At 45.0% G+C, this 24,647-nt stretch overlaps 1 protein-coding gene across 2 annotated transcripts; it reads right to left on the bottom strand.

The window, feature by feature from the left end:
- Positions 1 to 1,132: 1,132 nt before the first annotated feature.
- LOC117966506 (phospholipid transfer protein C2CD2L-like) lies at positions 1,133 to 18,583 on the bottom strand. Of its 2 annotated transcripts, XM_034912623.2 has the most exons (14): positions 17,080 to 18,583; positions 10,592 to 10,687; positions 10,309 to 10,428; positions 9,846 to 9,953; positions 9,482 to 9,595; positions 8,834 to 8,951; positions 8,240 to 8,360; positions 7,691 to 7,755; positions 6,970 to 7,094; positions 6,466 to 6,637; positions 5,858 to 5,956; positions 5,078 to 5,211; positions 4,543 to 4,807; positions 1,133 to 4,127 (listed from the first exon to the last, which is right to left on the bottom strand). In XM_034912623.2, exons 1-14 carry the CDS (start codon positions 17,464 to 17,466, stop codon positions 3,901 to 3,903), a joined length of 2,151 nt encoding a protein of 716 aa, XP_034768514.2. In that variant the 5' UTR covers positions 17,467 to 18,583; the 3' UTR covers positions 1,133 to 3,900. The 2 variants fall into 2 exon arrangements, with proteins under 2 accessions (XP_034768514.2, XP_058866086.1); XM_059010103.1 differs by lacking the exon at positions 5,858 to 5,956.
- Between the last annotated feature and the right edge of the window lie 6,064 nt (positions 18,584 to 24,647).

Raw genomic sequence — 24,647 nt, 5'->3', positions numbered from 1 at the left:
CACAGTTGATTAAGTGGAGGCAGACTTAAGACAGACTAGGGAAGGAGACCCTTCTTCACACAGAGAGTGGGGAGGGGATGGAATGGGTTACCAAGCCATGCTGCTGATGCTGAATCACTGGGATCCTCGAAGACCCGACTGGACAAAGTTTTGAGATCAATCAGCGTCTAGGAACCGGATGAGCCTTGATGGGCTGAATAGCCTCCTCTGGTTCATACATTTTCATCATGCTCAGCAACCTATCCCCATTGAGCCCTGTTATAGATTATACATGATGTAGATGTTTACACCTGTAATGCAAGCAGATAATGATCCATTTCCTTCCAAATACACATGTATTTTTAAATTGTATTTTATAATAAGTTAACAAGTGAAAGCCATCACATTAATTTAAACCTGATTCCAGACATTTACAAAGGTGTACAATATATATTTTGTATCATTGCATTCTTGTATAATAATAATAATAATAATAATATTTCCATAAAATTACAAACTACTACAGTATTCAGGAGAGGAGGGCTCAGAATAGCAGGTAGGAGGATTCACCAGCCAGCACACCAGGGCACTAGTGCAATGAAGGTACTATTTAGTGCAGGTAAATCACCAGTCACTGCAAGTAAGGTACATGTAGCCAGTGCAATTACACCACTAACCATATATTGAAGTTACTAAACTGCAGGTAAATAGGTTGTGTGACCCAGTACTTGGAGAGCTCAGGGGCTGGGAACCAGTGCATCTTAGTGGTAAAGTAAATAGAGCTGGGGACTGGAAGGCATTGTGTTCATAGTTATAAGACCTGAGGAGTGGCACAGGAGTTAGAGAACTGGGAGGTAAGCAGCATGGTCTAGTGGTTATATAGCTGATAGACTGGGAGGTAAGCAGCATGGTCGAGTGGTTATAGAGCTGAGGGACTTGGAGGTAAGCAGAGTGGCCTAGTGGTTTGATCCAGGGGCCCGGGAGCATATTAGTGGTAAAGTGGTTAGAGTTGGTGACTGGAAGGCATTGTAGCCATTGTGATTAGACCTGAGGAGTGGCACAGGGGTTAGAGGTGAGGACTGGGAGGTCAGCAGTGTGGTCTAGTGCTTTTGAGCTGATGGACTGGGAGGCACCATGGCCTAGTGATTACAGAGCTTAAGGACTGGGAGGTCAGCAGCGTGGTCTAGTGCTTTTGAGCTGATGGACTGGGAGGCAGCATGGCCTAGTGATTACAGAGCTTAAGGACTGGGAGGTAAGCAGTGTGGCCGAGCGATTGGAACTGGGAGAAGGAAGAAAGTGTGGTCTTTACCGCAGCTCCACTTTATGCATCATACAGAAACAAAGACACACTGGAAAGGAGCATTTGGAACATTCAGTACCTCTTGAACCCCCCTGAAACATTGCAAAGCTGTATAAACAGTTTGTACGATATCCAGTTCCCTCATTTCAGAGGACCTACCCAGTACCTTCAGAAAAGAATTTCCAGCATCGCCACCCGCATTCATCATCCCCATTTAAATAATCATACAACTTAAAGCGCATTCATTCCATTGACATAGACTGTGTTTCTTCCTGATTATCAATTTAAGGTTTACAATCGACTCCTCCTCACTTGTACCATGCGTCACAAGATGAGTGAGTCTGTCCTTTCCGGTGATATCTACTGCACTAGGAAATTTCCCCTATTTATTCACACCCCCTGGAAAGAGTTGCTATAAAATCAGACTGCGGTATTGTCAATGTCACAGTCCAATATTAAAGGATAAAGATTGTGTCACAGGGCCCTGTGGTCCTTTACCAACAGCTCTGTAGAAAGACCTCGTTCATCTCTTACTGATCTTTCCAAACAGAATGCATAAAAAATACATAAGCAACACAGTGTACGTCCCCCAAAAATGACACTGGGTTTTCAACCCATCATCCCAGCTTTGGTTACCTCTGGAAGGAGTACAGAGTCTTGTCCTGTTTGTTTATTATTAATGATTTGTAGTTTGTGTTCCCTTGCGGGTGCTGGGTGGCTCAGTCGATAGCGCAGATGCCCTCCCAGGAGGTTCCAGGTTCAAATCCAGGTCAGATCAGGACATGGTTTTGCTTTACAGAACGAGGTGGGAGTGTAGAAAGGTTTTATTTTACATGGCATGCTTCAGATGGGGGGCGTTTACCTGGGGGAGCTCTCGAGCTGCTCCAGGAAGAGCGAACGTCTTTTCACTCTGGATATCAGACTGCTGGCAGGCAAGCCCGAGACTTTCTGATGATCAAACGCTTCTGTGTGCAGTAGACTCTCGCAAACCTACCTGTATCATCTATATAGCTTTTAATGAAAGGTTTACTATATATACTAGAAATACTACAGGAAACTAAATCAATTGAATGATACACGTTTCAACTAGACATGGCATTTTGTAGTATGGTACAGATTACGGTCAGGGACTCGCTGATCTGAAAAGGGTCTGTTCCTCGCAAGTTCAGATAAGCGAGAGTCTATTGCATTAGGACAGACCCCATCATCACAAAATCCTGGGCTTGCCGTTAGTCTGACATTAATGACGGATCGCTGGAACAAACTTGTCATTCAGAAAAAACTAGGAGGAGGAGCTGGGGAGCACCATCCGTACCACTGTCTGTAAGGGGGGGGCAGGGTCCTGAAACCACCATCAAACAGCTTCCTTGTACTGTGTGAATATCTTCTCTCCCTCTGCTCATTGCAGGCATGAGGACACTGAAGAAAGCGCAAACGACTCCCGTTACAACACCCTCCCCCCATCGACAGTTAAACTGCAGTGAAAGTTTAGCAAAGCGAGGCAGACTAGTGCTTCAGTATATACTGGTGATTGCAGGCGTATTCTCTATAGCCACAGTGACACAGTGCTGTTCTGGTATGGTTAACTGCAGTTGCACGGACCTTTCTACAGTGAAGTGTGTGTTTTGTTTTTTAAAAGTGCACTAAATGATGCATTTTTCACTTTATTAAGAACAGCAGCCGTTCCCTCATTCAGGATATTAACAGCAGGTCGAGTGCAGTGAAAATGCATAAGGGTAGGGATGAAAAAAATAAAGAGAAACAGTGAAGTGTGTGTGTCTGTGTGTGTGTGTGTGTGTGTGTGCGTGCGTGCGTGCGTGCGTGCGTGTGTGTACAGTTTGGATGTGACCTTGCTTTTAAACTTCTTTTTGCAGTTCAGCATTCAAACACAAGGTGGCACATTTGCTGTTGAAAAAAAACAAGTGCTGTTCTGAATCCTATCAGGGAAACTACAGTACTTATATAAACTCCCTTTTCTGGCATAGCCATTAGATGCACTTTGCCTAAAGCTGAAAGGTAAAACTAATAGAAAATAAGTCATGCAGAGCAACACCTTGGCTTGTGCCCTCTCCAGTGTACTGTTTCCCTTTGTATTGAAAACAGTGAATTAGTGATACAGGAAAACATAGGATTTACAATTTATCATCAACATAGTACTAAAATACTGAATTGTTAAATAACGAGTGAATGCTGTGCTGAAGAAGGCACCTGCCGAAACACTTCAAGGATGTGAATGAGTCAACTATTGCATAGCAATTTCATCCATTCCAAGTTTTACTGCGAGATTGATTATCCACAGTGTATAGGTAGCAAGCTCAGCTTAAACTCATAGTAAAATCAGGAATGGATCAAACTCCTGTGCAGTGGGAGTCTTAGTTCCACCCCTGCTACCTGACTTATAATTTTACCTTACAATTCTGATTGTTTTATAGTTTTCCAATTAAGCGTTTTGAAATTACGAATGCCCTTTCACTGCAGTTAAAACTACAACAGTTTGTTTTTTTAAACACATGCCTGGTTCTTGCATTGCCCTGCCCGGCTCCCCTGCTCCCTGACTCCCTGACTCCCTGGCTCCCCTGCTCCCCTGCTCCCCTGCTCCCCGTACTCTCTCCTCCTCCTCCTCAGTTCTCACTCCCCTCCGCTCCTCCGTTCGCGCTGGCCTTGCCCTTGGATTTGGAGCGGAAGGAGAAGCGCTTGATGAGGCGTCTAGAGAAACTCCCAGATTTCTTGCGCACAGCCGAGCCGTTTGCAACGTTGGAGACGTCCTCGTGTGATTGGCTGCATCCCGGGTCCTTCTGGCGATGGCGGCGACGGAACAGGAGCTTTGTTCCGCTGCGCAGGAACCCGACTGGAGCAGGAGAGAGCAGAGAGGGAGAGTATGTGAGAGGGGGAATGGGGATAGGGAGAGAGAGTGAGACAGAGAGGAAAGAGTGTGAGAGAGGGGGAGGGAGAGGAAGAGGGAGAAATAGAGATCAAGTTAATTTAAGGACTCCTGTGTATACACCCAAGTTATTTTTGGTGTGCCGAGTAAGGCACTAGCCAAAACGCTTGTCTACTTGACTTGGTTTCTTAGGAGTAAAACCACGGTGCAGTCTATACTTATATAACCAGATCAATTACCATCACACACTGATGCGCGACACCAACAGTACAGCGCTCAGTTCACCCATTCAGACCCCCGAAACATGGCATCAGTCTGGTAGCGGAGTTTGCACATTGCCCATCACAGCCTCTCTGCCCTGCTGTATCAGGAGGGTCCCTACCTTTGTGGTCCTTGAGGCTGCGTGTCTCAAGCGCCCCAGTCGAGCCCGTCTCAGACTCCACGTCGTCCACGGAGGGCCTCTCCGAGATGTCGGACTGCGTGGTCTCGTCCGTGTCCTGCTGCAGTGCACCCTGGGAGCCGGTGGGGCGTGGCGGCTCTGCGTGGCTGGTGGGACCGGAGGCTCCACAGGGCTCCCCCTGCAGGGCAGCGTCCATCGCTGCAGCGTAGCCAATTGAGACAGACGTGTCGTCCTCCGCTATCGGCACCTGCACCCCATGATACAAAATCAACGCATCAGAATCGGCGTCTGTGTATCTCTGTGCATATGCATAAATAAACACTGTTTTCATCTGTACATGCATGCAGTGTTCTCTGTTTATTCTGCTAGCTGACTTGCACATCAGGAAAAGGCAACATATTGAAAACAGTGAATGTGAATAAGGCGTTTATGGTGATCCACACTTGGTTAATGTGTTCTGCATTCACACACTGAACAGCTAGTGAAGTCCATGCTTGTAAGCTCACAGCACACTCACCTTGGAGACCCCTGAGATGATGAGGGTGCTCCTCTTGGTGGGGGTCTTCTTCGCTGCCTTGCTCGCCGACTCGGTGAGCTGTCGGATCGCCGTCTCTGCCACCGGGTCCAGCCCATTCGAGAGCTGACTCTCTGCTGTAGGTCACAAACACCCAGAGCTGTCACCAACGCCAAGGCCGGGCGCACAGCTGCCTTCCCTTAGAAACGATTACTTGTTTCACTTGTTTGGGAATGCCTGGTTTGAATCGGCTCCCAGAGGTGAAAGCTGACACACTATTTTTGCACAGTATTGTCTGCAGGTTTACCATGCGTTTCCCAATGATTTTACTACGCATTACAATACCTACAATGCTACGAAATATTAAATAAAGCAAAACACAACTAAACTGCATGTCACATCTATCTTGATACAGTATGTATTTGTATGTATGTATTTGTTTGTATCAAAATGCAGGATTTCAGATCATCTGCACACTGTTTAATGACAATAATGCACGACTCTGAGGAACATCAAAGGTCCGTATCATTCAGTTGTCTTTAGTGGCAACAGCTACTTTCACACCTGGAGCGGTGACTTATCTGTATCTATTAAGAAATAATAAAAGAATGAAAGTCTTTAAGTGTCTTCAATTATTCTCATTTTGAAACAACTAACAAACCAGAATGCTGCGTTTTGGCTCTTATTTACTGACGGGAGAAGAAAACGTAAACTTGTGTGTTTTTGAAGGACGCCCCCCTCTCCCACTAAAGTGCGTTGGTACTGGTGTTGCTGGTGACTCACTGCTGGTGGTGGGGGTGACCCCGTCCTGGTAGTCCCCTGGTTTCAGCGTGGGCCTCCGCTCTGTCACCTCCACCTTGGAGGGTGAGTGTGAGGGTGAGTCTGCAAGAAAACAGCACAGGAGGAGCAGTCGAGGCGCTGCTGGCGAGATGAGGTCTGCGGGAACAACTCGCTGAACTCTTGCTGTGTTTAAGAAGCGCTTTTACTTGAAGTTCAGTGTCTAGGAACAATTACAACTGGCTCTCTAATCCGAACCCGGGTAGTCTGTACTCTTTGGAATGTGATCTGTAATCTGAACTCGTAATGAAATGGATGGGGACAGCTGCTGTAGAAAACGAACTTCAACATCAGGGGTCCGAAAAACATTTCCAGCGGTCTCTATACTTTTTATTCATTGTTTTTTGTAATGAAAAATAAGTGCCGAAACGGACCGAGAAAGTATTCTGGAATACTCAAATTGTATTTATTTAATAAAAACACCTGTTTAAATAATAAAAAAAAAACACTCTCTAAATAAAGTGTTTTCTGCGCATTATCTGTAGCCGATGCCCTGACTATATTAATCTGGAGTCTGGACTCTGGAAAGCTACACCTCTGTGTTCTGGTCTTACCGAGTTTGCGGTCCACCTTGGGGCGGGACTGGATGGTGGTCACAGTGGTAACGATGGTGCCGTCCGGCATGACAGTTCGGTCCCTCTCTACCTTCTTGGTGGGGGTGAGGGAGGTCAACGCTGAGCCTGGGGGATGAGTCTCGTGGGGGTCTGCAGGCTCCAGGTACCCCAGCTAACAGACAGACAGGCAGACAGGAGAGGAGCGCTAAACAATCAAGTTTCTAATCATAACAATGTGGCCCATCTGACCACTGGCGAAAACAAGCTCAGTCCAGAACAAAATTCAATTTTATCAATTGGTCAGCAAGGTGGGTTAACAGGAATACATGTTCAGCACTGGGATCTTCAGCAATAACACTGTCCAATATTTAGAACGACAAAATACTAGCAGATCTTATTCACTTTATCACAAAGAGGTAAAGGATTCGATTTTGAAGTCTTGGTTAGCACTCCTTTAAATCCAAATGCATTTCCAGCAGGATTGCTGGTGACCTCCACACGTACCTCCAGGGAGACAGTCCCGGCAGATACCCCTCTTCCTGCTGCAGGACACAGAGACAAGACCTGCCGGCCGAGGGGGAGGCCCCTGGGGGGGTCCAGAGGGATAGTAGCCTGGCCAGGCAGGGGCTCTACAGAGAGAGAAGCACAGAGAGACACTGCAGTCAAACCAGGGCTCAGACCAGGAGAGACCCAGAGAGACACTGCAGTCAAACCAGGACTCAGACCAGGAGAGAAGCACAGAGAGACACTGCAGTCAAACCAGGACTCAGACCAGGAGAGAAGCACAGAGAGACACTGCAGTCAAACCAGGGCTCAGACCAGGAGAGACCCAGAGAGACACTGCAGTCAAACCAGGACTCAGACCAGGAGAGACCCAGAGAGACACTGCAGTCAAACCAGGGCTCAGACCAGGAGAGAGGCATAGATAGACACTGCAGTCAAACCAGGACAGTCAGCTTCCAAACAGATAGACATCTGGCTCGGGAAAGTGCTTCAATGACATTGCTTGTGTGTTTATGTGCATTTGACAGTAGGTATGTGTACGTCTTTATTTATTCATTATTAAACAGGATAAGTAATTGCAACCCATGCATTCATGCAGTATACATTTACACAGTATAGCTTGCTGGTCCAACTCAGCCAAAGGACTGTTTTAGAGTGGGATCCTTACCCTGCAGTTCAGTAAAACAAACTAGTGTTTGTGTGAAGGAGTGAAATGACATACGTTCTCCTTGACTGGTTCTCTCCACAAGACTCAGCTTCAGCTCCTTGGTCCTCAATCCCAGCTCCCTGAAACAGCAGAACAAGCCAGTCAGTGACAAGGCTTGTCGTTTAATTGCACTCAGTCCACTCAAGGCATTCTTAAAAGTGGTCTGTATAGACAGCTGGCACATCGCAGGCAGATGTGCTTATGTTTGTGTGCATATGAATATACAAACTAACTTGTTTATTTACTTCCATTCACGAACCATCAGATACAGAGCTAAGTGACAGCCCTGCCATTACTCTGCACATTACCAATGAGCACTAGTCTAAACTCTAACCAATCCCTGTTGGCGTCGGGTACTGGCAGGCAGTACGACAGCTTCAGAGCTCTGCAGGTGCCCTTCAACACCCTTATTCAGCACTGGGCTTCCACACCACCACACGCATTTCACTTGTGATCTGAGCCGGATCGGATCTCCAGCTTCCAGAAACAAAAAGGCACTGAAAGTAATCTAGCCCTGCATGTGATCAGCTTGTCTATGAAGACAGAAGATGGTGTCGGTCTCACAGCAGGATCTCCTCTCTCCAGTCCAGCTCAGAGCTGGGGTTCCGTGGAGCCGGCAGGAACTGGGTCCTCTTGATCTGAGAGGGGTTGTCAAGCTCCAGCACACAGCACAGCTCTCCTCGACCTGAGAAAATACATGTATCAAAATGAAGATCTTTATTATATCTAACTGGACATTTACTAATAATCTATCTATGTACGGAATCATAATCCGTTTCTCTAGACGTGCGCGTTAACTTAATATCTTATTTAAAAAAAAAGGAAAAATGAAAACCGAGAAATGCATGCAATCAGGTCAGCCCTGTTAGAAGAACCACTTTCTGTGTGCCTCAGAATGCAAGTGCTTGTGTGTGTCTGGATGTGTACAAACGTGCACATGTGACCAGGGTATAGTGTATATAATATACACAGACTTCCACTGATTAATGCTTGCAGCCAGTCCAGCTGTGAGTGCTGGCTCTATGAGACACAGCATGCCTCCTCTGTGTCTCCCTGTCCATTCAGAGCACCCTCCTCCTCCCGAGGGCTGGCCCCTGTATAACAGCACAGCAGTAAAGAAGGCGCAGTACAGCTGTGAGTGTCTATGGAATGCCTCACCTCCTTTCTTTGTCGTGCTGATATTAGAAGCTTTCAGCTGTCGAACCTGCAGCCTGTGTCCTGGGACCCCCCCTCGGGAAGGGGAGGGCAGCCCCCTGACCAGCCTCTCTCCTGGGACCTGGGAGAGTGGGGAGGTATGGGAGAGAGCACAGCAAACATCTCACTTGGTTGCAAGGTGCTCAATAAATTAAATTGAACATTTAAGGCAATACGAAACGCTGCTTCAATAAGGCATGACACATTTCATTTATTTAATTAGCTCACCTTTATAAACTGGTAAAATCTGCAAAGAAATCTTGCTTTTCTCATGGTTACACAATGCATTTGCCTTAGTTTACCAGTCTGCCATGTTTATTAATATGCTCTACCATACCTCTGCGCATTACAATGCTTGCCTATGCTTTAGCAAGGCCCTTGGGCCCCATATGGCTGATTGATCTCCACAATATGGGTCTTTTGATTTTGAGTTGAAGGCTTTGGCAGAAGCAAGTCTGAATTTAAAAAAGAAACTGTGAAACATGCAGTACTGAAGCAGTGTGTAGTGTTTTTATTTTTTTTTAATCGCTCTTTCTTTAGAAACTCCCTGATCATCCCTGCTGTAACGCTCTTTGAGCACGCTGGCGTGTCTGTGGAGGGTCAGGCTCTCACCACACTGCTGGACTCGCTGGACTGCAGGTTGATGATCATGGCTGGCTGGGTGCTCACGAGCGTGTCTTCCACCAGCTCCCTGATAGTGCCGACATCCACCTTCTCATCACTCCCCTGCAACACAACGCACGCAGCTGAGGGCTGACCAGCTGCTGTCTCGTCTGTGATCTCTATACACCGTTTCTATGTAACATCAATGACTTGAATTGGATTCTATTTTAGTTGTAATGAAAGTTTACTCTTTTTTTTTTTTCAATGCCATGGCGTGTCTGAGGCTCCTCCAATGCCTGGATGTTTGAGTGAAAATGAGCAACGCTATTAAAACAGTGTCCCCATCGGGTTACAGCAAAGAGGCCTCACTCACCGCTCTCTGCAGCAGTCGCGGGGTGACAGTCAAGCCCAGCAGGGGGCGCTCTGAGAAAGTCCAGGACACCAGCAGCCCCTCCTGCAGCTCCTCCAGGCAGATCTCCAACTGCAGGGGCAGGGGAGGGGAGACAGGATTAAGAAGCCTACAAAAATCACTAAAAAAACACAGCATTGACCTAATACATTTTCTAACCTTTCCTATACTACTAGAGCGCTCTGCAGTGTTGAGTGGAGTTCTCTTTCCTATACTACTAGAGCGCTCTGCAGTGTTGAGTGGAGTTCTCTTTCCTATACTACTAGAGCGCTCTGCAGTGTGGAGTGGAGTTCTCTTTCCTATACTACTAGAGCGCTCTGCAGTGTTGAGTTATCTTTCCTAGACTTACATACAGGCCTGCAGTGTTGACAGAGTTAATGATTTTTTCTTATAGATTTTATATCCTGCTATGCAATGTTCCTATTACCTGAGCCTCCAAGGGTTCCATGGCAACCTGGTACGTATCCATGGAAACAGCAGCTGGTGATTGTTGAGTGACAGTCACTGGAAATGTCACCATGTCAGCTGTGAAGTGACACTGGAGAACCTGTGTGTGTGAGAGAGAGAAAGAGAGCGAGATGTGTGAGGGGGGACAGAGAGGAGAGGGAGAGGACAGGGAGGAGAGAGAATGCGGAGTGACGGGGGGGAAGTGTGAGGGAGAGGTAGTGGGGAGCGAGAGAGCGTTAACCACTGCACCCTCAGATACTCACCATGGTGTTCTTCGATTGGTCCGTGCAGGTCACATGACTGATGCTGGCGGAGGCGGGGAGCTGTGGATTGTCCTCAAAGGTGATCTGAATGGAGCTCTGAGGAAACAAGAAACACAGACCTGTAGGAAACTACTGCTGGGACGCATATGGGAAAATTCGTTGCTGGAAATGCATGTAATCACTCATAAGACAGGATTCAGAAACTAGGCACTTACCCCAACCTGTTCACAAATGATGCACTAATGATGTCTGAAATAAATACGACTCACTTCACTGCACAGAAGAGGGGTAGAGATGAGAAACGCGGGTCCAGTCGATGACACTCGCCCCTGTGGAGCTCAGGGCTCTGATTAAAGGCAGATCGATACAGGCCCTAGCAAGCTGCCAGAGGGGACTGTGCTGCACAGAGTCTACTCTGAGGACATCAACTCATTGCACTGCAACACTGGAAACAGCACAAGGGAAAATAACAACTCAGCAGTTAACTGGCCCCAGTCTCCACTGTGCAGTTTTGCAGATTCTGTGTGTGACTTTTTGTCCACACAAGACATTCCTTGTAAAAGTTTACCACTGTATTTATGCAGTTTTACCATTGGAAATACTATGCATTTACCACAGTTTACCCTGGTTTGCCAGGTTTACCATACCTCTCTGTGCTATACAATGCTTCCCTATGCTTTACCAGACCTCTCTGTGCTTTACAATGCTTCCCTGTGCTTTACCAGACCTCTCTGTGCTTTACAATGCTTCCCTATGCTTTACCAGAACTCTCTGTGCTTTACAATGCCTCTCTATGCTTTACCAGACCTCTCTGTGCTTTACAATGCTTCCCTGTGCTTTACCAGACCTCTCTGTGCTTTACAATGCTTCCCTATGCTTTACCAGACCTCTCTGTGCTTTACAATGCTTCCCTATGCTTTACCATACCTCTCTATGCTTTACAATGCTTCCCTATGCTTTACCACACCTCTCTGTGCTTTACAATGCCTCCCTATGCTTTACCACACCTCTCTGTGCTTTACAATGCCTCCCTATGCTTTACCAGGCCTCTCTGTGCTTCACAATGCTTCCCTATGCTTTACCATACCTCTCTGTGCTTTACAATGCTTCCCTATGCTTTACCATACCTCTCTGTGCTTTACAATGCTTCCCTGTGCTTTACCACACCTCAATATTATTATTATTATTATTATTTGTTTATTTAGCAGACGCCTTTATCCAAGGCGACTTACAGAGACTAGGGTGTGTGAACTATGCATCAGCTGCAGAGTCACTTACAATTACGTCTCACCTGAAAGACGGAGCACAAGGAGGTTAAGTGACTTGCTTTTAATATGGTAAGCTTTTATAAGAGAACTGTTCAGATATATTAGGGTTATCTATTGAAAAACTCTCTACATAATTCAGATGTTTCACCCAACAGTTTTCAGCGTAACTGAAAACTACAAGCGCCGAGAATAATTTTCATTTATGTACAGTGCGTAGATATAATCATATTCAATTGGAATTAGAGCGCTTTGCATTGATAATATTATATATATATATATAGGAAGGTGTCATTACTTCTGGGCACCTCTGCATATACAATGCATGCTTTTCATATATGATCCATAAGGGGAAGCAAAGGCAGGCATGACACAACACAGGAGACAGGGCAGAGTATGGGAGATGCATACATCAGTAAAGACAGGCAGTGGGGCTGAATCTGAACAGGGTGTTCACATGTAAGTGGCTTCGGTTTATTCAAGGAAACACCAAAGAGACTGGCACAGCCATGCTTGCTTATCAGCAGATTAGCAGCGGTCATTTTCAGTCCGTCGTATTTGTAAAGGAGATTGGCCTCTCAACAGGCTGACACCAACAACAATAAAATATAGTGTATATAGAGCACTTGAAGTAAAGCCAATGTTTTGCACTTAGCTCAATGCAAATCATCCTGCAGGTAAAAAGCAGAGCTGTAAACACAGCCAAGACCAAACTCCAGAAAATGACGTAATTAGACTTGTGCTGACAAGGAAACATGCTGTGCTGTAGTGATTTATTATCTGTGTACCTTTAATGACATCTAAATAAAATGAATAAACAAGCTGACAAACAGATCCATTGGTGACAGCTGGACTGTCTGTTAGCGTGCAGCGTGGTAGACGCTAGCTGAGTTTGCATGAGCACGAGTAGGAAGCCAATTTCCATGGAAAGTGACATTTGCAAAAAATGGAAATCAGGCAGCATTTCATTCAGGAAACCGGAAAAAAAAACAAATCAGTTCATCCCACACAATTAGCTTACACCAACAACAACAGCCATGATTCTGATATTGAGCCCTTTACACAAACCAACCCATGTTAACACTGCCATTACCAGCACCTTAATAATAATAATGAGCACAAAACACTCCATTCTCAGCTCTCCAGCGCTGTCATTACCAGCACCTTAATAATAATGAGCACGTGTCTAAACACTCCATTCTCAGCTCTCCAGTGCTGTCATTACCAGCACCTTAATAATAATGAGCACGAGTCTAAACACTCCATTCTCAGCTCTCCAGCGCTGTCATTACCAGCACCTTAATAATAATGAGCACGTGTCTAAACACTCCATTCTCAGCTCTCCAGCGCTGTCATTACCAGCACCTTAATAATAATGAGCACGAGTCTAAACACTCCATTCTCAGCTCTCCAGCGCTGTCATTACCAGCACCTTAATAATAATGAGCACGTGTCTAAACACTCCATTCTCAGCTCTCCAGCGCTGTCATTACCAGCACCTTAATAATAATGAGCACTAGTCTAAACACTCCATTCTCTGTCTCTCTATATCTCCTTGTGTGTGTGTGTGTGTGTGTGTGTGTGTGAGTTTCTTTCTTAGTGTGGGTATATTTCAGTGCACTTATGCGTGTCTCTGTGCTTGTGTGTGTGTGTGTGTGTGTGCGTGTGCGTGTGTGTGCGCGTGCGTGTGTGCGTGTGCGTGTGTGTGGACAGCACCCTTCTTTTCCCAACGCCACGCGTCAGCCAGCTGTACCAGAACCTTCTGCCAAATCCCTGGATTACTGGGACGGAAAGCTTCTTACCTCGGAAATCACTGCCTGTTTGTTTTAAGAGCTGGCCTGGAAACCAGTGCTAATACTAACACAGCGAGGGAGCTCACAGCTGCACCACACAAACCGAACCGGGAAATACAAACAAAATCATCATAATTAAAACCAACACCACAAACAGATACTCTCCAACAAACAGATGAAGAAATGTACAGCGTTTTAACACAATCAGACAATCCTGAAATAAGTACCCTGATTGAACTCCCAGCAACTGCTGGTGAGGTGCTGTCGAACAAGAGTTGGGATCTGGCACACACATTTATATATATGCTTGGGTCTGCGGAATCACTGATGCCAACGGACAGATGTTCACAGCAATCAAAACAAGAAGCACATTTACTCCTGCAGTAGCTCAGTGGTTTGATAAAGAAAGCGCTGGGCTGCAGTGTGGAAGGCAGGAGGTTTGAGGAGCTCAGTGGTTTGATAAAGAAAGCGCTGGGCTGCAGTGTGGAAGGCAGGGGGTTTGAGTAGCTCAGTGGTTAGATAAAGAAAGCGCTGGGCTGCAGTGTGGAAGGCAGGGGGTTTGAGGAGCTCAGTGGTTAGATAAAGAAAGCGCTGGGCTGCAGTGTGGAAGGCAGGAGGTTTGAGGAGCTCAGTGGTTAGATAAAGAAAGCGCTGGGCTGCAGTGTGGAAGGCAGGAGGTTTGAGGAGCTCAGTGGTTAGATAAAGAAAGCGCTGGGCTGCAGTGTGGAAGGCAGGGGGTTTGAGGAGCTCAGTGGTTAGATAAAGAAAGCGCTGGGCTGCAGTGTGGAAGGCAGGGGGTTTCAGGAGCTCAGTGGTTTGATAAAGAAAGCGCTGGGCTGCAGTGTGGAAGGCAGGAGGTTTGAGGAGCTCAGTGGTTAGATAAAGAAAGCGCTGGGCTGCAGTGTGGAAGGCAGGAGGTTTGAGGAGCTCAGTGGTTAGATAAAGAAAGCGCTGGGCTGCAGTGTGGAAGGCAGGGGGTTTGAGGAGCTCAGTGGTTAGATAAAGAAAGCGCTGGGCTGCAGTGTGGAAGGCAGTGGGTTTGAGGAGCTCAGTGGTTAGATAAAGAAAGCGCTGGGCTGCAGTGTGGAAGGCAGGAGGTTTGAGGAGCTCAGTGGTTAGATAAAGAAAGTGCTGGGCTACAGTGTGGAAGGGCATGCAGGTATGTCAATAACAGGTATCCATAGCTGTTTCACTCATTCCAAGTTTTACTATGAACTTGAATAGCCACAGTGTGTGGGTGTGTGGGTGTGGGTGTGTGTGTGTATGGGTGTGGGTGTGGGTATGTGTGTGTGGGTGTGGGTGTGTGTGTGGGGGGGGGGGGTGGGGGGAGGTGTTGTTTGAGGTTTCATGTCTCAGCGCTCGTTTTTTATGTTTTATTTTTAAACAGTTTGTTCTCTCTGGGAGGTGGTAGCCAGTGTTTAAAGACTCCGGGGGTTCACAGCTGTGTGGGAGAGTGACTGACAAATGAAAGAGCAGAGTGCTCATTATTCAGGAGAGCTGTCACTGGAGACAGACAGGCAGGCAAACCCCCTGGAGGAGAGCGGGGGGAGAGGGGCAGAGGGAGGGAACAGCAAGTGTGGGAGGGGTAAGTAAATGGAGGACAAAAACACAAATTCTAATGAAGGCACAAACAAATATAAAGCAAGGATGGAAATAAGACTCCCATTGCATAGCGGTTTGATCCATTCCAGGTTTTACTAGTTTAAGAAGACTCCCCTATGTTTGTTATCTACACACTGTGGCTAATCAAGCTTGCAGTAAAACCTGTGCATTAGGAGTCTTATTCCCATCCCTGTAAAGTCAATATTTATAAAAGTGCAGCAGCGGTCTGACTATCTGAATAAAATAAGCAGCATGCCCTAGCAGATGGATCTATTTTTTGTCCACATTATTATACTACCAGTTTGCTTCCACAGCCATGTGTATATGATACCGTTTTTCCAACTTAACAGAGAGGACAGAAGCGTTTCTGACATTTTTGCTCCAGGCAGTCGGAACACACAAATCAAACCGCTTGTTGAGCTTGTGGGAGCATGGCGTGCAGGCAGTGACCCCCTGGTCACCCCGCTGCCCTCATGCAGTTACACTAACTAGCCTGGAGGGGGCTGTGCGGAGACGTGGAGCACCATCCACAGCTCAGCACTGATCCTATCCCCACCGGCCACCACTGTGCACTGGAGAAACAATTCCCCACTGGTGGACCATAAATATCTTTGTTGCATTTTTTTTTAAATTAGTCTATCAGTCACAAGCTCAGGTCAGTCCGTCTAACTCATAATCAAACTGGAATGGCTCAAACTGCTCTGAAATGCAGAGATAGAAATAAGACTCCTATTGCATAGCAGGTTCACCCATTCCAGGTTTTACTATAAGCCTGATTAGCTAGTGTATAGGTAACAAGCTCAGGTGTGTCTTATTAAACTCCTTGTAAAAACCGGGAATGGATCAAACCGCTATGCAATGGGAGTCTTATTTCCATCCCTGCAATGCTGGTTTATATTACTGTCCTTGGACTAAACCCTTTCTCTCTCTGCAGAGACAACCGCTGAAGAGAAATGCAGCTACTGGTTTATCTCATGTGCACAGTGGCCTGTCTCTGCTGCCCTGCACCCAAAATCACTTTTAAAAGAGAAGATTACAAAAAAGAGAAGAAATTCACAGCTAATAAAGCAGATCTGCCTTAGGGCCCGTTAACTGGACAGCACAATGAAATACCACTCCAGCACAGGACCTGTGTGTGAGTGTGTGTGAGTGTGTCAGTGTGTGTCAGTGTGTGGGTGTGTGTGAGTGTGTGTCCTCCCATCCTTGTCTGCCTGCAATGCAAGTGTTACACAACAACCACACACAGAGCACACGATCACTGCCCCTTCCTCTGCAACCCCACAACACAAGCTACACCTACGCATGCAACGCACACACTGACACACTGTCATGTTGTGCTATTATAAACACGCTCAATGTGCTTCTCCATGCACCCACACACTCAGCACCACATTCCACACACATACACACAGACGAGTGAACTGTACCAACAAGCACGCACCCCCTGATGTAGGTAACCCTGCTGAAAACCCCAGCCCCTGGTGGTAAACTGGTGAGCCGCTGGGAACTGGAATTAATACAGGCTGGCCTCTTACTGGGAACCCAGCAGGGATATAAAATCCCAGACCAGTTTTTCAGCAAGTAGATTCATTTAGGAAATTAATTAATTTACAAACTGTACAGTAAAGGGATTTATAAAGCACATGGTATAAATATATATATAATTCTTATACGAGCTTAACCATCTTCTCCACCAGTAGGACCAATTGAAAAACCAGTGACCTCCCAGCACGGACCAGTACACACCAGTCATGGTCGTCCCGCCCCCCAAACACTACTGGTAGTAATGAAGGCATGTATCATCTCACAACCCCCAAATAAAACTCACCCCGTTCCGGCAGGCTTGCTCATTGAGCGCTCGAACCCAAGTGCGCTGCCAGCTCTCCCTGAACGACTTGAAGGCGAACAGCGAAGACAGCAGCCCCTTCACCCCGGCCTCGGGTTCCCCTCCAGCAGCGCCTCCTCCTCCTCTTCCTCCTCCTTCCCGGCCGAACCCCAGCTTCAGTAAAGAACCCCATACCCCCAGGGTCTGCTGATGCGAGGGGAAGGTCCCGGGTCCGGCTGCCGAACCGCAGGTGTTCGGCTCTTTCCGACCGCGGCGGCGAACGATTCCGATCGAGTACTGCACGAGCCAGGTCAGAACCGTGAGCAGAGAGGCGAAGAAGAGAGCGACCAGAAACAGCCAGCTGAAATCCTTCAAAACAAGCCCGGCCATTCTTAATGTCCAAGTATCGTATATTACTAGTATTATTATCACAATAATTACGACTGGGACGAGAGTTCCTCTTCACAGAAGCTAAGAGTCAGCAAAACATTAATTTCTTCTTCTGTGTTGCTATGAAGTACCGCAATCGCATTCCGTTATATTAACACAGCCTATAATATACATAATTATAATGGCTCTTGTTATTTCAATAATAGCAATAACAGCACACGCGTCACTGGTTTAACAGGATGTTGCACTTGTATGCGGGTCTTGCTGTCTGTGCGGCCCATGATGAGGTGCAGCGAACAAAATACAAGATAACAAATACATCATTGAAGTAAAAACTATTTATATATGCTTGTGCATTAATCAGTAACCATGATTTATTAGTATTATTGTTTTCAAAGAGACCGCTGTTCTGTGTAATCATGCAACAAAATAATAATGCTGCCTATTTATTTATTTCTGCTGTTACGTCTCCTCCGGTGACACGGTGCCGGTAGTCGTGCTGTATTCAAAGCCAGCATTGCATTAGCAGTCCTGGGTAAGCTGGATCCAGGTCGTCGTGTTTATTTCTCAACTGGTGTGCAAAAAAAAACAAATTTTCGACCACAGTTGCACTTGTAGTCGCTTTCTCCTTCAGCCCCGTTGGGAGTGAATGCATGGTCTCTTCACACCACCACGCACCACCGGTGTAAACTACATGCAGCAGCGGTAAAGAGCTGACAGTATTAACGACAGAAAGATAAACCTCCCTCCCCTGCTAGTCCACAATACTCCTTTCAGAAAGATCAAGCGCCCTCGTCGAGACTGCGTTGGCTTACATTGTAGCTGTTCATTTGTTACCGGCTTCTGTCATTCACACAAGCCGCGGGCTTCACCGTCCTGTGACACTCCATTGCACTACGACAACTTATCGCTTAATATTGTTTATTATTAAGATGATTGGTGACGTAGAATTTTTTTGTCTTTGCGTCAGACTTCAAGATTATAAAAAGCATAAACAACGACATGCATTTATTAATAATAAGCAGCAGCAGCAGCAAGGTGTGACGATGGAAGAATTAGCCAGTATTTATTTCCCACCTGTTTGAAAAGGAAATTATATATCATTCTCCACCAGCAATGGCATAATAGCGACTTCTCTGACGACAGAGCTCCCCCAGAATTCACAGCGCCTCGGCGTGTGCAGCAGTGCGCAGGAGCCGAGCTGTCACTCTTAAAGGCGCAGGCAGCCTTTTCTGAAACATTCGTCAGTGTCCTGGAGTATAAACCGGGAGCGCCATTTCACCTGTGTGTTTGCAGATAAAATAAAAAATAAACATCAGTTTATCACGGGAGCTATGATAATACAATTACCAACATAACATGACAAACAGCCAACTTTTACATCTAGACCCAGTACAAAATAAAACCTTATTTTTAGGAGATGATATAGTAAGATATTGCTGATCTCGTAACCTTGACGTATCATCCTTGGAGTCTGAACACGGATATCAGTCACACAGTTCGATGCATGGCGCACTATTCTTAGTAGAGACAATTTGTTTTATAAAATACAATCTACTTCCCCCGTGCAATGGTTGTTTTTGTAAACTGCTCGTCATGCCCCAAATTGAAGCATTTCAGTTCATCCATGCAAGCTCACCTCTCCCATTGGGTAAGTAATGTCATTTCTAACTAGTCTGCAGTAACACAGGGCAGTATATTTTTATTGGTGGAAGGGGTACCCCAGAGTCTGAGAGCCGCTGCTATAGAGGGTGTTGTCTGGTTTAAAAAGTTCTCTTGATAGGACATCTTATATTCTGCATGGCTTCCATCATATCCAGGGGTTACAGTTTTGTTCAATGGCTTTCAGCACCCCCACTGTAAAAATGATTCCAGCGCCTCTGTACTTTCTGGATAACACACTGAGATGCAAACACAGTAATGTCGGTGACATTTCATTGTCAACTCTCTTCTATTTTAAATTAACTGTTAAGTGCTGATTGGATTAAAAACCTGGACCGGACCACTGGGCGTCACCAAGGACCAGAGATGAGAGACCCTGCCTTAAGCAAAGACATATAGCAAGCTGGAAAGTCTCACTCTTTGACCTGGAAGTCTCTCTTTGGGGTAGTCAACCCTTGGCATGTATGGATTTGTCAAATAAAGAGTTCTATAATATGCCAGTACAACGCAGCAGTGTGGAGTAGTGGTTAGGGCTCTGGACTCTTCACCGGAGGGGTCGTGGGTTCAATCCCAGGTGGGGGGACACTGCTGCTGTACCCTTGAGCAAGGTACTTTACCTAGATTGTTCCAGTAAAAACCCAACTGTATAAATGTGTAATTGTATTTAAAAATAATGTGGTATCTTGTAACAATTGTAAGTCGCCCTGGATAAGGGCGTCTGCTAAGAAATAAATAACAACAACATGAAACGGAGAGCAATGCTTCGGATTTGTCTAATAACTACTATATTTTATTATTTATTAATATAAACTATATATATATATATATATATATATATATATATATATATATATATATTAGCTCAAAGAGCCATATTATATATATATATATATATATATATATATATATATATATATATATATATATATATATATTTAGGGGTGTGTGTGTGTGTGTGTGTGTGTGTGTGTTAAAGGGAAGTGATATAAAGGATGATTTTTTTTTAATAATAATAATAATAATAATAATAATAATAATAATAATAATAATAATAATACTACAAATGTCATTTTTATATAGCGCTTTTCATGCAAGCATTCCAGAGCGCTTTACAAAAGAAACATACAAAATCCTGTGTCTAAGATATAATCCAGCTACAAATAAAGAGACCCAAACAAATACGTTTTTAAACAGGATTTAAAAGATTCAGTTGTGCTCGCATCCCTGATAGGAATCGGGAGCAAGTTCCAAAGACGAGCGGCATTATAACGAAATGCCCCGGCTAGGGACTGTCAGAAGATTAGCATCTTCCGATCTCAGGGAACGGCCAGGGGCGTCTGAGGTCAGCAGAGCTTCAAGATAAGAAGGTCCAAGACCATGCAAAGCCTTATAGGTAATAAGAAGAACTTAAAAAAAATAAATTAATAATAATAATAATAATAATAATAATAATAGCATCAGTAATAAAACAACCTAATGAGATGCATGCAGTAATCGTGCTAAAGACCCATCTGAGTGAATGGCTTTTTGAATCAATCCCACCCACCTCCACCTCCTTGACCATCCTCCAATACTGAAACACGGGGAGGTCAGGAAGGAGCGCCGCGTCAGTGAAACAGAACAGAGATCCCGCAAGCGTGAGGCGCCATCAAGTGGTTAAATGTTGAAATACATTTTAAAAAAAAATGTACCTACAGCAGTGTGTCACCAGTCTTTCTGTTTAACGATTTACTGGAAGCGGCACAGAAAACAACATCTGCCAAGGGGGAGCTAGATAAGACAGGACGTGAGTTATCTGAAGGGTAGGATCCCCGGTCACCCGCCTCATCTCCTAGGACATACATATTACAAACACAAGCAACCAACAAACAGCATTACTGCATGCTGTTAACTGCACGAATGCACAGAGCACGGCAGTAACCCATACAGTCTGGATTAAAAAACTACCCTGTCGGCATATTAGTGGCAAATTATATTTATAATATGAAACTAAACGTAATTTAGGACTAAAAGAAAAATGTGAAACTGTGGTAATTACAGAAATTGCTATTATAGGAGTTTTTTTTTTAACCTTATTATTACAACGCAGAAGAAAATAGGGTTCAATGGGATGTGATCAATCATGATCGTTACTAGGAAATGCAATTTTCACCTTGCTGTGGTGAAAGGGAAATACAATCGTAAACGATCATGAATAAATAAATAAATCCAGCAGTAACTCAGAAGGCCGTGCTTGGGATTTGAAAGTGGGTTACGCTGCTTGTTAATGCTGTAGGTACGTTTACAGTTTGATTGTCCATTCCCCCCAAAACGTGTGGGGGGCAGCCTTACCCCTGGGGAAAATGCTGGCACTAGCTATTTTCACCACCGGAGGGCAGAAGCGTATTCTTTATCAGTTCCCAGCTTCAGGGACCCTAAACACAGCCGGATCTTCAGTGGTCACGACTGCCAAGGACGTTTTAGCAGTGTGGGAGTGGGATTAGTTTTGGGTTTGATGAAAATAGGTTGTGAAGCGAGTTTACACCCACCCAAAACACAAACGAGACTGAAGAAAAGCAGCTACATACGTGTGTGTGTGTGTGTACAGTAAATACGGACTGGAGAGGAGGGCTATCGTGGAAAATTATTGACCCGAGGGAAGACAGGGGTCTATATTGTTACCGACAGGGGGGCTATAATGCCTGAACCGCAGGAGGTAACAATAGTCTTCCTGAGGGACATTTCATTTTATTGTAAATATGACTTTACTGTAAATCCATAAATATTTACGATTCTTATCCGTTTTCCGCGTATGAATGTCTTTTGGCACGAATATCTTAGTGCTGTACATATAATGAAATAATATACAAGTGAAACAGGTCGCACACATTTCTGGAGCAAAATAGGTTTCATGGGTGTGATTCGCCAAATATTTAGGTCGCAAATATTTATGGCCGTACAGTATTTTGTTTAAATATAGCAGAAACAGCACAAGTAAATAACTAAATAACAGAAATAAATAACAGAAACTGTTTTTGAAGTTCTACCTCAATTTTTATTTATTTATTTATTTTATTTTTTGTATTATGTTTTGTAATTCATTTTGTGTTAGGTCACAGAATCGCCGTTCCGCAGTTTTTTTTGTTTTTGTTTTTTTTTTCATTCAGCCAGAGGAGCAGATTTAAAAAGAACACGCAGAGATTCGTAGGACAGAAAATAAGTCATCTCTATTAGTTACACTGTTTGAAATGCGCGTCCACACCTTTAAATGACAGCTTTGCATCAATGCACTTTGGCATTTGCGATATGAGGGTTCCTGTATATTGCTTGGGGTTGACCTTTATGTAAGGGAGTGAGAATGAGAGAGACACGCGAGCGAGACTAAACCAGACTAAACAGCTGTGCTATCCCCTCTGTACACCTCCTCCCAATAAACTCCTTTGAACCCACTTACTGTGGGGTACTGCTCAGTAACAGGTGGAGTGAGGAATCAGGGGAAGGGTTTTAATAACCCTCCGTTTAATGAGACAGCCAAGATAATTAAAAACCAACAGCTTTGTTATTGCTCCCACAACCAGTAGAGGGCACTGTTTAGCAAATAACTCCTGCTTGACCCGTCCTCCCAATACACTCCTAAAACATGAACCCAGCCGTTAGAATTCCCCTCTTATATGTGTTATTGGATATTAATTCTGGGACCAAAGTATTTTATTTCAGAGAAGGCAGTTTTTGTGACTGGCTCAAGTTATTTAAACTTTAGACTGTAATAGAAGGACAGGCGTTTTCAATGCAGATCAGTAAAGCAGTACTGGGCTCTATTTGAATGATCTGAACAGTGATGCATCTACAGACAATCCAATCTTTCAATATTAATGTGTCTCCGGTGCTGATCCAAACTAACCCGTGGGTTTGAGCGCTCCGCTGTTGCCACTCATGTTTCCAATCCTGTGTAGATCTGGGAGGCTCTAACGAGTTCTGTGTAGATCTGGGAGGCTCTAACAAGTTCTGTGTAGATCTGGGAGGCTCTAACGGGTTCTGTGTAGATCTGGGAGGCTCTAACGAGTTCTGTGTAGATCTGGGAGGCTCTAACGGGTTCTGTGTAGATCTGGGAGGCTATAACGGGTTCTGTGTAGATCTGGGAGGCTCTAACGAGTTCTGTGTAGGTCTGGGAGGCTCTAACGAGTTCTGTGTAGATCTGAGAGGCTCTAACGAGTTCTGTGTAGATCTGAGAGGCTCTAACGAGTTCTGTGTAGATCTGGGAGGCTCTAACGAGTTCTGTGTAGATCTGGGAGGCTCTAACGAGTTCTGTGTAGATCTGGGAGGCTCTAACGAGTTCTGTGTAGATCTGGGAGGCTCTAACGAGTTCTGTGTAGATCTGGGAGGCTCTAACGAGTTCTGTGTAGATCTGGGAGGCTCTAACGAGTTCTGTGTAGATCTGGGAGGCTCTAACGAGTTCTGTGTAGATCTGAGAGGCTCTAACGAGTTCTGTGTAGATCTGGGAGGCTCTAACGAGTTCTGTGTAGATCTGGGAGGCTCTAACGAGTTCTGTGTAGATCTGGGAGGCTCTAACGAGTTCTGTGTAGATCTGGGAGGCTCTAACGAGTTCTGTGTAGATCTGGGAGGCTCTAATGGGTTCTGTGTAGATCTGGGAGGCTCTAACGAGTTCTGTGTAGATCTGGGAGGCTCTAACGAGTTCTGTGTAGATCTGGGAGGCTCTAACGAGTTCTGTGTAGATCTGGGAGGCTCTAACGGGTTCTGTGTAGATCTGGGAGGCTCTAACGGGTTCTGTGTAGATCTTGGAGGCTCTAACGGGTTCTGTGTAGATCTGTGTAGAGTGTTTCATAGCTGGTATGATGAATACATTCTTCCTCTCTCTTTTAACAAAATGGCCCATCTTTAAATGACCGTTGTGCTCATGTGGAGCAGGGGTATAAAAGCACACACACATTGCTGTCGTTCTGTTAAAAAGCTATTTTATGTGAAACCTCTATTTTTGACAGACTTTGCTAAATGCACTCAAACCAATCAAGCAATTACTGTTCATGTTCCAGCTCTGAATTCCTTGTGTGGAATGTGGCCTTCGATATAACACAGAAGACCTCTTGAATGCAGGAATGATCAATCATAAAAGCAGCATCAGTGCTTTTAAATGAACACCTCAGACCTCACTCCAATCACATAGCATGGGATGAGTTATTAACTCACGAGCCAATCAACACACATGGAATTGTCCTCATTGAACTACAAAATCCTTTTTAATTCACTGTAATAAAAACGACTTGGCCTATCTAAAAGAGTGCTTTCAGGTACAATAAATCTAATCTACTATGAGTCAGTTAACCCGAATACCATGTGCTGGTAGTGTTTTACTGGTAACTCAATGGGGAAGAAGGAATCACCCATTCATTATGATACATTGCCTATGTAATGAAAGCATTATGACTCTTGCCAGAGACCAGTGATTTTTTTAAGTCCTTAATAGTCTAGTAAAAGCAATTCAGAATAATTACCTAAAGCTGAAATTGATTCTGCGCTAATTC

Source organism: Acipenser ruthenus, chromosome 40 (genome assembly GCF_902713425.1).
Source record: "Acipenser ruthenus chromosome 40, fAciRut3.2 maternal haplotype, whole genome shotgun sequence".
NCBI classification, from domain to species: Eukaryota; Metazoa; Chordata; class Actinopteri; order Acipenseriformes; family Acipenseridae; genus Acipenser; species Acipenser ruthenus.
Note: the sequence above shows the minus strand (reverse complement) of the source record. Positions and strands in the feature narration are given on the sequence as shown.

Bases quoted from the DNA above. Each gene is read 5' to 3' on its own strand.
- LOC117966506 (XM_034912623.2), bottom strand. From the start codon at position 17,466: ATGGCCGGGCTTGTTTTGAAGGATTTCAGCTGGCTGTTTCTGGTCGCT. The intron at 9,596-9,845 runs GTGAGTGAGGCC...GTTGTGTTGCAG, and splicing joins CGCGACTGCTGCAGAGAGCG to GGGAGTGATGAGAAGGTGGA. The intron at 7,756-8,239 runs GTGAGACCGACA...CTGCTGTTTCAG, and splicing joins TGGAGAGAGGAGATCCTGCT to GGAGCTGGGATTGAGGACCA.